We start from the raw sequence: 14856 nt of genomic DNA, 5'->3' as shown, positions 1-14856 counted from the left end.
CTGATGCTGAAGCTCCAATACTTTGGCCATCTGATGTGAAGACCTAACAATGGAAAGGACTGTGATGCTGGGAAGGACTGAAGGCAAAAAGAGGAAGAGGGCGGCAGAGGATGAGATGGTTAGATAGTATCATCAACTCGATGGACATGAATCTGAGCAAACTCTGGGAGATAGTAAAGAACAGGGAAGCCTAGCATGCTATACAGTCCATGGGGTCACAAAGAATCGGACATGACTTAGCAACTAAACAACATATATAAGCCATCATTTACAAACACCATAGTTTTTTTTTTTTTAAGTAAAAAGCTTTGCCATTTCTTTGATTACTTCCTTTGGATAATTTTTCATAAATTGAAGATCTGGAAATAAGCACATTAAATATTTTTAAATGCATGTTCCAAAGTCTATACCAATTTAAATCCATCACTATTTGGCTACAAGGGAGTGGGGGGGGGGGTCTGTTTCTCCATTCACTCTCTAATACTGGTATTAAAATTTTTTTTTTAAGTTTTGACAATTTTGGTGGAAAATATTATCTAGCAGTTGATTAATCAAATGAATCCTTGTGACATATGCAGTAGATTCACAAGGTTCTTGGGGATTTTATACCAGCAGAAACACTGGCCTGAAAGGGACAGAAAGGGCACAAAATGGAAGGCTGGTAACCCCCCCAAACTCTAGAGACAGGAAACAGGCTGATAAAGCAGCTCAGGTACAAACTGTGCTACCTTTCATGAGAAACGATGACTCAGGGGTGAAGTGTGGAGCCACAGAGAACTCACTCCAGGCCCTGAAGCCTAAGATTTTCTCCTGCAGCCTTTACTGTTTCTGTTTCCGCTAAGGTTCTTTCTTTCGTTTTGTTCTTTATCGTAACATCTTAGAGAGATTACACTTAAATATCTGGTCCATTTAAATAAATATCTGCTTCTATTTAAAATGTTAAAATACTTAAAAAGCTGACTGGAAGCTCTCCAGCATACACAGGCCAGCATACACAGAGCTGGGTGAATGATGGATTTCACTGAGGACCAGATGTTTTTAGTTTTCCCCCACTGCCTGCTGCATTTCTCAAGAGAAAAATTCTCCCTGTCTCAAAATTAAAAGCTATTCTAGGAGATCAGAAGTTTAGAAGGTCAGGGGTCTCACCATTTGGTATAAATCCTTTCCTAACTCCCCTCTTCAGAACCATACCCCAACCCTTAGGTCAGCCTGGTATCCCTGAGTCTGGACACTTCAGGGATGAACAGTCAGAGGAAGGGTGGGGAGGTCATCTAGAGGTTCAGCTCCTTTAAATTTAGACTTTCAACTAAACTTTTTGCTTCCAGTCTTGCATGCACCTTCATTTGCCAGGTGTACATGGCATTCTAATGATTGTGCCTTTCTTGACAGGAAATGGCCTGCTAAGGTCTTTATCTGATGCTAGCCTTGAAGCCAGCATTAGCTATCAATTTTTCTAGCTTCCAAATTTTAACTGCCATCATCTTCTCTTCCACTGTTTCCTCCACTGTTTTTGAGGGGAGTGAATGCTTTTGTGCTTGTTTTGTTTTAAAAGCCCCCTTTCGTCATTTGAATCATTTTGGAAGAAGGAGCAATGGTATCTGCATACCATCTGCCCACGTTTATGTAGTCTTACTTTTGCTTACTGACCCAAGTAGGAATAGTTCTGGCATTTAATATAAAAACAGAGTGTGTAACATTTTGTTTCCCTCAATTTCCACTGATTATTAAGAAACCTACTCTGTGACTTAAAGACAGAGAAGGCTGACTGACACACAACCACCATTCTTTCCAGCATTTTGCCACCTTTTAATACTCATAAATAACTAGTTACAACAACCTTCAGAGTACTCTGCTTCTAAGCTTTTCCTACTCCGTCCTTCCAGGGCTGACCTCACATTCTATGGCAAAGCACCACTTCCTACCTACCTCCAGCCTCATGCTGGGGAAACAGTCTCTGAATTAGTGCAAAAGGTGAGTAATTACTAACAGGGATGCTCTGGCAGCCTCAGAAAGCAGTTCTTTGCAGCAGTCTTCCTTTTCTCTCATCCGCAAAGGCTCCCAGGCTCAGAAGACAGGTACAACATTGAAAAAGGAAATGTAAATCTCCTAGCTTTTTTCTTTATGTGGCTCTGCTTTTCTACCACAGGTCTTCATCATAGATTAAGTCATCGAAAATATTTTCTGGTATCTAAGGATCAATTAGCACAGTGACCAGCAGTCTTTAAAACGTCAATACAGGGAATTCCCTGGCAGTCCAGTGGTTAGAACTTGATACTTTCACTAATAGAGGCCTGGATTCAATCCCTGGTTAGGGAACTAATATCCCATAAGTCATGTGGCATGGCCAAAAACCCCATAAAAATGTCAGTACTGCCTCTTCTCTAGAATGTGCCACCTTATATTGGGTTCACAAATCACTGCTAATCCAGCAAGAACGAAGGCAGGTGCCGTAAGTTTTTGCTCCACCACTCATTAAATCCAAGGCCTTAGAGCAGTGACTCCCAGACTTAAGTGCACATCAGAATGACCTACAGGTCTTGCCAAAACAAAGACTGCTGTGTCCCTCCCTCAGAGTTACGGAATTGGTAGGTCTGGCACAGGAACAGAGCACCGGCATTTCTAACAAGTTAACAGGTGATACTGATGCTGCTTGCGGAGGCCATACCGTGAAAGCTGGCTTTGAGTAATTCAGAGAGCAGCTGTCATTAATTCTGCGTTGCCAGGGAAAGTATCGACTAAATTTAAAAGGGAAAAATTCCAAGTATACAAAATTTTGTCATGGGTGTGTCAAACATCACTCAGTACAGTACTGGCATTCTGTCTTTTTCACTCATTGAATTCTGTTTTCATCTTTATTATTTCTTCTATTTACTTCAGGCTTGATTTGCTCTTCTTCTAACTTTCTGAAGTGGAAAAGTGGATTCATTTTTATGAATTTAAACATGTATATTTCTGATACATGTTTAAAAATCTGTAAATTTCCTAATAACTACCTTATCTATATCCCATAAGTTTTAATATGTTATTTTTCCTTTTATTTGGTACAAGATTTTTCTAACTGTCCTTCTGATGTCTTCTTTAATCCATGGGTTACTGAGAAATGTACTGCTTCATTTCCAAATATTTGGGGATTTTCTAGATTTCCTTCTGCTGATTTCTAATTTCTAATCTAATCTTATTGTATTCAAAGAACAAACTTGGCATGATTTCAATCCTTAAATTTTTGAAACTTGTTTTATGACCCAGCTCATGATCCCTTCTATTTAATGTTCCATGCAGGCTCTACAAGAATGTGTATTCTGCAGTCACTGGTCAGAGAAGCAATGGCACCCCACTCCAGTACTCTTGCCTGGAAAATCCTATGGAAGGGGGAGCCTTGTAGGCTGCAGTCCATGGGGTCACTAGGAGTCGGACACGACTGAGTGACTTCACTTTCATGCATTGGAGAAGGAAATGGCAACCCACTCCAATGTTCTTGCCTGGAGAATCCCAGGGACCGGGGAGCCTGGTGGGCTGCCGTCTATGGGGTCGCACAGAGTCGGACACGACTGAAGCGACTTAGCAGTAGCAGCAGCAACAGTCACTGGTGTAGCGTTTTACATGTCCATCAGGTCAAGCTGATTGACAGTACTGTTCAAGAGTTCAGGTTGCTGTAAGAAGACCCACCACAGACGACAGTGTGGGTTAAACAACGAACATCCACGTCTCACAGTCCTGGAGGCAGATCTGGCGTATGGTGAGGGCCCACGTTCTGCTTCAGATCGCCGTCTTCCTGCTCTTTATCCCCTCACAAGGGCACCAATTCCACTGTCCTGACTCCACTCTCATGACTACATCCAAACCTAATTATCTCCGAAAGGCCCCCATCTCCAAATACCAACACACTGGAGGCTGTTGCTGCTGCTGCTGCTAAGTCACTTCAGTCGTGTCCAACTCTGTGTGACCCCACAGACGGCAGCCCACCAGGCTCCCCCACCCCTGGGGTTCTCCAGGCAAGAGTACTGGAGTGGGCTGCCATTGCTTTCTCTGCACTGGAGGCTACAACATATGAATTTTGGTGGGGGACATAATGTTCAGTCTACGACAGCCTAATCTTATTAAGTCATACTTTTGCCAATTTTTGGTTTAGCCTGTCGTTTGCTGAGAAAGGCGCACCAAGGCGCATCTAGTAACTGAACTGTCTCCCTTTCCAGATCTGTCAGTCTTGCTTCATGTACTCTGCAGCCCCACTGTTAGGTACATTCTGTTTGCTGCTTAGTTTCTAAGTCGTGTCTGGCTCTTCTCCGACCCCGTGGACTGCAGCCTGCCAGGTTCCTCTGTCCTTGGGATTCCCCAGGCAAGAATACTGGAGTGGGTTGCCATTTTCTCCTCCACAGGTACATATACACTTGTAAGTATTATATGTGTTTGACCCTTTTAACATTTGAAAATGTCCCTCTTCATCTCCAGCAATATTTCTTAAAGTTTATTTGTCTGATTAATATAGCCACTCCAACTCATTATGGTTACTATTTGCATGGTATATCTTTCCCCTTCACCTCAGCAGCTTCTCGCGACTCCTCTACACATGGGCCCTTTCCAGTCAGCCAAGAACGTGTGGCGAGCTTATGTTAGTCCTTCTACAATAATTTTCAGGATACTCCTCAACGTCAACTGTTACCTGGGGCAAGCAAAGCTGCACGTTTACTCGGTTCATTCCTCCATCAGCTGCTTTTGTTGGCGGTCAAGACACAAAACCACCGCCTCTTCCAGTCCAACACACACCCACACACACTCACGCAGTCTCTTCTCTCTCATCACCATTAATAAGTACATTACCTCTGGCAAAAAGCTGCTGGTTTCTACTGGCAGGTAGCCCTATGCTGCTAAAATCAGTCCTCACCAACTGGGTTCCTTTCTCTTTTTTTTGCATATGGCACTGCTTATGAGAATTTGCTTAAACCATTTATTTTGCTCCCTTTCCTGAGGAAAAAATTCTAAGGAGCAGACTTGATGCCAAAGATAAATATGACTCTTGGAAAAGTTATACATTCCAGGTATTTTATGTGAACTCTTTTTTCAGGAATGATTAACTTTCTAATAAAAGTTCCTACTTTTGAATATTTCTAAGCTCTGGCAAGTGACTCAAGGTAACATTTTTAGGTTGATACAATTAAAATAAAAATTTCCTCCTCCTTAAGTGTTTCAACCCAAGTATCTACTTGTCTTGAGTCCATACAAGGACAGCCATGCTGTTGAACAACTGGGCAGAAACTTTATGCACTCACTGCTGAGAATGCTTTTGAGCCTCAGCTGGGCCCCTTAGGTTTTTATTTACTAGCAATATTAAGAGGTATTAAGCTGCCACATTTGTGAATTAACTGACTCTGTTCTGGAAATACTAAGAGTAACAGCTGTGTCACAGGCAACTTCCAATCTTTCCCAGTCTGACTAAGTTAATACTGACAAAAACACTTCCAGCTTACCATGTCCATTTGGTAAGAGCCAATGCCCTGAGTCTTCATTTACACAAAGAGAGGTCTACTCCACAGCAAGACCAGCTAGGACAGAGTATAATAATGTTCCTTCACATTTAACAAAATGAAAAGAAACTAACCTCTTTTTTCTTCTTCTCGTTTTAGTTTATCTTCCTCTATTTCTTTGGGCAGTTTTTCCTTCTTTTCTTTCTCCACATCATTATGCAAATGTTTTGTCGTATAGCTGAGTGCTGGTGAAAGAAGGATCTCTCCATTTTTGCAGAGTTCATCACGAATTTTAATAAAAAACTGCTGAAGTTCTACCGCATCCTCATATATTTCGGAATCTGTCCTATAACAGCATCAGGAACATTCATTGACACACAATATGCTTCTTTCAAACACCCTGATCATATGTTAAAAGCATTCCATGAAATGCTTCTTTAATGTATTCACTGATATAGTGATAACTTCTGAGCAGTTCTAGTATGGGTATCTCCTTAAAATTTGTTCAGTTTTACCTCGGTGAGCCTCCTGCCCACCAGTTTCCATTTCCTTAAGGCTCACTCCCTGTATAGCTCATGTAAAAGGAAAAGCCTCACCCAGCTTCCTGGGGGAGAAACGTGGTACATTCATTAATAAGTTTGGCAACAGAAGAGGGCTGCCAGAACCAAGGACTATACTAAGGCTTCATACCATGTCTAACACTTACCTGAATTTAATCTTGGGATTCATTCTAACTTTCTTTTAGTTAAGAGATCAACACACTAGATAAAATATTAACAGAAAATTTAGCCCTTTTTTTTTTGGCAGGGTGGGGGGGGGATCTATATCATGGTTGTCTAGGCTGCTAGGACTCAGTAAATATTTGAACCTAAATTGCAAAGTCCTGAGAGTATCATAAAATGGTTGCAGGCCTCAGAGTTAGTGTTCATTTTAGTTCCTGAGAAATAACTACATAATTCTGGGGAACCAGCAGAGGCAACACAATGAAAGAGAAAAAAAAAAAAATCATCTGTGTCATATTGAAAACTTTTAAGAGATTCTCCCCATTTATAAAATGAGACGATTGGGCAAAATGAACTTCATAATTTAGACTCAAAGAAATTTTGTTACTATTTGTCATCCACTGTTGGTCTGAGGAAGGCCTGAAGATAATTCTATTAACTACTAGGAATATCAGGGTTTGAAAAATTATTCACAAAGGTTAGGACGAAGACTCAGCAGCAGTCGTGGAGGCATTCTGGTCAGGGCATGTGGGTGCTGCAGTCCAGCCCAGTCAGCTGCTTGCTGACACCGACCACCAGAGCACCAAGCTTGAGAAGACTCCAGAATGCTGACCACATGCACAGGTGACCTGGCAACCTAAAACAATGCCAATAACAACCCAGATGGGTGTTTCTAGGAAGATTCTAAAGCCTTTTTTCGGGTTACAGAAAGGCTAACACTTGTAGGAAGGCAATAAAACTAAAACTGGCCAACGGAAGAAACTCCAAAGACACTATTTTGATGCCTATTTTCTGAATAGAGACTTCTGAAGGCTGTTCACTTGAACAGCTCTCTATAAGAGCTTATAGTTACAAGTATAAAATTAAAACTGAAAATGCACTTTTGATAATTCATGCTACTTTCAAAGGGCAGATTTATAATTCCATCATGCACTCAGAACATCGTGTAGTCTAAAAATTACAAATTGTATAATTTAAAAATTACAAATTGTTTACTTCTGGGTTTTTCATTTAGTATTTTTGGATCTTGGCTGATGTTGGGTAACTGGAACTGCAGAAAGTGAAACCTCAAAGAAGGGAATACTGTAAAATTACGTTGGACTCTACCTCCTAGGCCTCAACAGCAAAAGCTAATCAGGTCAACAATGGGAGAAAGAAAAGAGTTTATTTCTTACAGATACAAATCTGCTCAGTTCGTAAAATAATCATATCATCTGTTCAAGGACAAAGCTGCTAATAATCTAAGAAAGAAAGAAGTGAAGTCGCTCAGTCGTGTCTGACTCTCTGCGACTCCATGGAGTACAGCCTGCCAGGCTCCTCGTCCATGGAATTTTCCAGGCAAGGGATAATGGAGTGGGTTGCCATTTCCTTTTCCAGGGGATCTTTCCAACCCAGGGATCGAACCCAGGTCTCCTGCACTGCAGGCAGACTACCATATGAGCCACGAGGGAAGACCAATAATAATCTAAGAGAAATGTACTGTGGAAGACTCACTCACAGAACTAAGCCCAAGAAGTAATGGGTATGGGTATGGGGTAGGGAGAAGAGAAGTGACTTTAGATTTAAGGACTATTTAAGTAAAATGAGAACAAGAATAGAACTCTAAGCTCCCTGAGGGAAGGGTTTGTCTGTTTTGTCCACTGGTATATTCCATGTTATCCAGAACATGCTCATAACTGGTAGCCATTTAACAAATATTTTTAGGATAAATGAAAACTAAGAAATAAATGAACACAGATTCTAACTGCAAGATGCACTCCCCCCTCCCCACTTTATTTCTTCACTGTTGAAGAATAAGGACTATATCTTAAGCGTGCCTCTCAGAGGCCTCTCCAACCTGACCCTAACTCTACCTATCCTGTGAACACACCGTACTCATTTCCTAACCTTATGCCTTAACTCACACCACTTACCTGATGTGAATCCCACCCATTTTCCCATTCTTCCCTGACATCTCATGCTCTTTAGAACCCTACAGAAGTTTATTACTCCACCATCTTACTAAATACCAAGTCCTTAAATGTTATCTCATGCTGGGAACGACTGCTCCCTAAGCACAGGTGCTGTTCCAGCTGTCAGACTTTAAGCTCTTAGAGCACAGAGCTCAAGTCTTACCATCCCTGGCTGTGCTGCTTGACTGGCCTCCTGGTGACTGGCTCAGCAGCAGCTCCCTGCAGTGAGGAACAAGATGAGTCGCCGCACTTACTAGTTGTGTGACTATGGCAAGTTACTTCTCTCTCTCGTGCACGTCTTCACATACAAATTGGAAGATTATCGCTTACCTATGATGGCTATAGTAAGGGTTAGAGATCATCTACATGGTACTTTACAAAGGGCAAGTGCTCAATAGGAACAGCAAATATTACTTTTCACTTTTCTTTCAAGATCCAGAGCAAACCCAGGCTTCATAGAGTCCCTGGCTGGAATTACCCCATGCCCACTGACTAAAGGTCTAGCAATCAGTATAATAGATAATAAGCTCTAGGAAGGTAGGGTTTGTATTCTTAACTGTTTTATTCTCCCCAAGTGATCCCAAGAGCACAGAGAGGACACACCATGACTGCAGAACTGAAACTGTTTCCATAGCTGAGTATATGCTATTGTGGTGTGGCAAATATACAGCACAGATCAAAATTAGAAGGGGATTTAAGTTTGATGGAAATTTCAATTTGATTGCCTGTTCTTTTTATAACATTTAATGTCTGTAGAATGAACTTAAAAGCGACAAACCTGCAATTAAAAACAAGCCCTTTGAGAAGTCTGAAATGGCAATCAAATTTAAATCAGTGTAAGCTTAGAGTAATATTTTAGAGCTACTTTATTTAAAGCACACTTGCACTGAACTCAAACTTTAAAAGAAAATCCTATTATTATTTCTAATTAAAAGCATTCCATCCTTTTAAAATACAGGTTCTATGAAAGGCTGTATTTTGAAAGTTTATCCTTTTCAACATATCCTCAATTTTGTCTCTCATTTCTTCCCCTCATTGGCCCAATTCAGTAGTGTGCCTTCTCTCCCCCAGAACATTCTTACTCTCTATACATTCTAATTAAAATTCAAAATAGCACCCCACCAACTGTACGCTGAAATAGCACATCAAAGCAAATTCTTTCTTCTATTTTACACCTTCTATGTCACACCTTCTCAAAAAGAAATGCCTTTGAAAACATACCGATTCATCCTTCTTGCCCTCTCCAATACTTCAAACATATGCTCTTGAAATAAATCAAGCCGTCGGTAGCGGTTATTTTCAACATTCTTCCTAATTATGTCAAAAGTAAGCGGAGGTTTGTTTGGAAAGCTGGGATCCACAGCAGGAATTTCTGCTAAGGAGTCACTGTAGCATCTTCCTTCATCATCCTGATGGCTCATGACTGACACAAAAAGATTATGGATGAGCTCCTGAATCAGCAAGGTTACGTTTGGGACGTGCGAGTCCTCATCTCCTTCTAAGTCTCTCCGAGTTTCAAGCAGGACTTTGTGTAGGACAAGGGCATCTTTGTAGATCAAAGACTCGGGCTCATTGTATGTACAGGCATTGTTAAACATCATGACGAAGTCCTCAACCATGGAGTCTATATCTTGGTATTTGTTGGCCATCATGTGACTTCGAATTTTTTCCATGTCCATGGGCTTTTTAATGGTCAAATAGTAGTCAGGCAGCTCGGATCTGGAGGGAAGCCTCAGAAAAATGGCACTGAGGCGGCGACCCCTCTTATCAGTGTAGTTCTTTACAGCTTCATAGACTTCATTTAGTTTCTGCTGCATTGGAGTCATGTATTTTGATTTTTTAGGAGAAATACCACTCTTCCTACCTAAAGAAAAAGACTTAATGTTAAATGAATAAAATAAAATAAATGAACCTAAATTTGTATAAAGCTGGTAGCATAACCACAAGGAAGGAATTATTTCAAGTGATGTATAAAACACAGTAATAAGCATTTTTCTAGTGAAATATATCCCATCAACAAAGAAAGAACTAGAAAAACAAACTATTTTCAGTACTCATATTTTTGGTGGGAGAGTAAGTACTGTTATGTTGAGATAGTTGTGAATAAGGCGGAATAAAGGAAATGAGCAGCTACGTGACAGTCTAACTCCATCGCCGATGGTATCCTTGAGAACTGAGACTTTCATCAAGGCAGAAAAAGAGATAAAGACGTTAAAACAGAGGACACTGAATAAAAACCTTGTGGCTTGGAATCTCAATTGAGAGTATCAATGTGAACTTATGGTGCATTTTCTCTTTAAATATAAAATACAAAATTTCTTAGCTCTGTCCACTGAAAATTCTAGAAAACAGTGACCAACCTAGTTGCAGTATACCCCTAAATAATTCTGACTATATTTTTAGAATACTGATTTCAAAAATTCATGTTATTAGCTCTTTTGCAAATGGTTGATTCCCAGGCTACACAAGATCAGTCTGCTGTATCTTGAGACGCTAGACAGTAAGAGTCTATCAACGACTTCTAAATATGGCCAGCTCAAAAGACCACAGCAGCCAACCTGGGACAACATTAAATATCAACAAGAACCATAACTGCAATGGGTTAAAACTCAGGAATATGTTTAAATCTAGTAGTCCATAATGATAAATAAAAACAAACAATGGGCTAGATATTGCAGGATTCTAGTAAACCAATGCATTACCTTGTATGTATTTCATTACTTTGAAAACTGGTAAATGAAAAGGGAAATCTAGCTTTTATCCTTTCAAAAACCAAAACAATACATACAAACAAAAAAACCATCCACTGGGTAACCAAATATGGATGAGGCAGTTTCTCTACATAGAAGTATTCCAGTCAGTCACTGAACAAGCAATGATAATATTAAACTAGTACTACTTTACATCTCTTCAATGAATTTATGTAGCAAGCATCAATAGCTATTAACATAATTTAAAGAAACAACCAGATATTACATGCCACCTGATGGAAGACTATTATTACCTCTTCCATCAGTTTCTGTGCCAAAGTGAGGGAAGAATCAAATTTAAAATCTAGATCTGATCAACTACCAATTTATAGGAAATACAAAGGAACACGTGAATACTGCAGCAAAGGGATACAATTACCAAAATCTAGACTGTGGGAAACTATAGTACAACCCAATTTCTTCAACAAACTGAAAGACAAAAAGGAAAAGATGGAGAACTTACAGAAGAAAAGAACTATCAATCAAATGCAACATGTGGGTGGACCTTACTTGACAAGTTGAAACTGCATCTAATCAAGCCATTGAAGTTAATGTCCATTTATAAGAAATAAGGAAAAAGTTAACTGACATCCTAAGGAAGTAAACTAAGTGACTAACAACTCTGGACTGTACAAGGATGTGACCAGGTTTCTAGAATCAACAGCAGGAGGATGAAAAAAAGGAGGACTGTTCTGAATTATGAATTTAAGCAAAACAATCAAATGCAATACACAGAACTTAACTAGATCCTGATTGGAAGAAACCAATTGTAAAAATATATTTGTGAGACAATCAGTAAAATTTGAAAATTTATCAGGTATTAGAGGAAACCAAGAAATTTCCAATTTTGTAATGTGTGACAATGATGTCATGATTATTTAAGAAACTATCTGCATATTTCAAAGATGCATAATGAACTATGTAGAAATAAAATGATGTGACTGGGTGTGTCTTATAATTCAAAACAAAGAAAAAAGAAGGGCAAAAGGGAATACAGGAAGTAAGTATGGCACAATCTTGATAAATGCTGAGTAACAGGTATAGACAGGGATTCACTGTACTATTCTTTACATCTGTGTATGTTTTGAGTTTTTCATAATATAACATTGAGAAATGAAGAGAAAATTAACACTGCATGGTAAAATCTCCTCTCTCTGAACTTTAAAAATATATATACATGCATTTATATATATTTAGTTCTATATTTACTATTAACTAAACAGTAACTAATACAGTTACTATTAGAGTATCTGTCATTAGTTTCTTAACTCAACTTATATAATTAATTTTAGTTTTAAAAGATATTATGTCCCTATAAATTAGGAGACTTTCATTCCTGCAAGTGAAAAATTAAAAGGTTTTCATTTCTGTATGCTTTTATAATTACATGAAAAAATAAATAAGTAGCTTAACAAAAAGTAATGATCACTTAAGCAATAAATCATACCCAAAACTATTGCAAATTCAGTTTAGTCAATCCATATAAAGAAATTAAAGTTTGTTCTTTCCATTTTAGCAAATATGGCTCTAAAGAATATTTGACACCACCACTATCATTTGCTTGGTATTTATTTATATATTTTAAATAAGGCAGAAACCTCTTCTTTAGCCCAATGGTACTAATTATATTTGCTTTCTTTTTTCTCTTTACAGTTTGCTTTTTTTTTTGGACTTGGGCCATTTTTAAAGTCTTTACAGAATTTGCTACAATACTACTTCTGTTTTATGTGGGTTTTTTGTTTGTTTGTTTCACTGCAAGGCTTGGGGGTCTCAGCTCCTCAACCAGGATCAAACCCTAACCCCTGCACCGGAAGGCAAAGTCCTAAGCAATGGACTGCCAGTGAAGTCCCTCTCACAGTTTTTAACATAACAACCATTCACAGCCCACACTCAACAGATAGCTAACTTTCAGTACAATAACTAGACATCTCTAACCTCTCAAATTCTGTCTAGGAGGGACTCACTTTTAATTCCAGTAACTTAGCAACAGACCGAAAAACAGGAAGAAAATTAAAACCTGCCCCTATACTTTTTCCAGGCATCACATGTAGAAAAAGTATCTATTCTCACTATTTAACATTTATAAAATGTCCACCGCATTCAAAAAAAGAAAACAAAACCTTTTGACGTAATATTCTTCTATTCCTCATGCGCTTTTATGTTTACTTAAAATACAGAAGAGAGTGCTTGAGAGAAATCAAGAAGCTCTGTGCTGGAGTGCAAGTTCAATTATATTCACCAATTAATTAAATATTTCAGTAAATCAGGAAATAGCAACCCACTCCAGTATTCTTGGATGGAGAATCCCATGGACAGAGGAGCCTGGCAGGCTGGAGTCCATGGGGTCACAACAGTCAGACACGACTTAGCAACCAAACCAACCAACCCATACTTGACAGACTGAACTGAAGCACCAAGTGTGAGGCTGCCTTACTCAGCTTGAGTTTGGGAGATGCCATGTCATCATCGTCAGGGAGTGGGCCCAGCTCTTTCCTTTTATCCTTGAGTAGCTTCTCCAGGATGTGTGCATCGTTGTACACCTATATTCAATTACAAATATAATTAAAATTATCTTCTAAGAAGCTTTCTATTGAAGTATAATATGTATCCATGAAGAAGTTTTAAAAACACAGGTTAGGACAGTTGAGAACTAAAGAAATAAAGCCTGAGATCACAACAGAGCAACAAATCACATCTCTGTGGGGTGGGTCTTGGTTCATTGTTTAAAGCTTTCCAGGTATTTCTAATGTGCAGCTACATCATAGCTGAAGTTTGAGAACTACTGTAGTAGAATCACTACAAGTTTCTGCAGAAGTTCTGAAACATATTTACATGGGCTGTTTCTTCATAAATCTCTCTTACACTGGACCCTCTAAGTAGCAGACTTAGCTCAATAGAAATTAAAAATATATGATAGTTGGAGAAAAACATCTCAAATTTTATTAAAAGACATTTCTTATCAGTGTGCATTCACAGCCTGGAATCTGATTTGTGAAAAGCAATCATCTCTGCTTGGTCTCTCTCTCTCTGAAGATTGAGCCAAGGGTGATAATATATAGCCACGGACAAAGCTACTCACCCAATGGCTTGGCCCCCACAGTTGCCTCCTCCCACACTCCCGGCTCCCAACCCCAGTCCAAAGGCTCTCCACCCTGAATACCACCAGAGCAGAGGGACTGAGGGAGTAAATGACCTTTCTTCTTGTCAACTCTCCTAAGGGTGGCTTTTTTCTCTAACAGTGGCAGACAAGTGGCACATTACCCAATGACACTGAGGACAGTGTAAACCCCTATGACAGAAAAGAACCATTTCTCTGATTACAAGCACCCTCAGCACCTACCTTATTTTATATTCAAATGCACTAACATAAGAATGGAAATATAAATGATTTGAAAATGTACTTTCATTTCTGGGAAACTTAGAGTAGACAAAGAAAACTCAGAAAGGATCTAAGGACCCCCAAACCATGTTCACTGCAGCATATTTACAATGGCCAAGATATAGGATCAACCGAAGTGTTCATGAAAGAGTGACTGGATAAAGAAAACGTCACACACAGACAGGAATATCACTCAGCCATAACAAGAATGAAATCCTGCCATTTGCGACAAGATGAAACACAAATCCTGAGGGCATTATGCTAAATGAAATAAGGTAAGACAGAGAAATACAAATACTACATGATCTCACTTATAAGGACACTAAAATACCCTTCCTCGGCCCCCCAAAAATCTCAAGCTCATAGATCCAGAGAATAGACTGGTGGCAGCCAGAGGACAGGCAAGATGAGTAAAGGGGTCAAAAGGCACAAACTTCAGTTATAAAATAAGCAAGCCATGGGGATGTAATGTACAGCATGGCAACTATACTTAGTAACACTGGACTGTATGTTTGCAAGATGCTAAGATAGTAGATCTTACAAGTTCTCATCACAAGAAAAATGTTGTTAACTGCATATGGTGATGGATGT

The 14856-nt window shown here is 39.3% G+C and overlaps 1 protein-coding gene across 25 annotated transcripts in view; it reads right to left on the bottom strand.

Annotated features, from left to right (window-relative positions):
- The window catches only part of PBRM1 (polybromo 1), a 96887-nt gene that overhangs the window by 34694 nt on the left and 47337 nt on the right, over nucleotides 1–14856 (bottom strand). For all 25 annotated transcript variants that reach the window (XM_068983027.1, XM_068983039.1, XM_068983047.1 and 22 more), the window contains 3 exons: nucleotides 13321–13426; nucleotides 9358–10000; nucleotides 5597–5808 (listed from right to left, as the gene is read on the bottom strand). In XM_068983027.1, coding sequence (XP_068839128.1) covers nucleotides 5597–5808; nucleotides 9358–10000; nucleotides 13321–13426 — 961 coding nt within the window. The remainder of the gene's footprint in view (nucleotides 1–5596; nucleotides 5809–9357; nucleotides 10001–13320; nucleotides 13427–14856) is intronic.

Source organism: Capricornis sumatraensis, chromosome 10, assembly GCF_032405125.1.
Source record: "Capricornis sumatraensis isolate serow.1 chromosome 10, serow.2, whole genome shotgun sequence".
Taxonomy (NCBI): Eukaryota; Metazoa; Chordata; class Mammalia; order Artiodactyla; family Bovidae; genus Capricornis; species Capricornis sumatraensis.
This window is presented reverse-complemented; position numbering and strand designations above follow the sequence as displayed.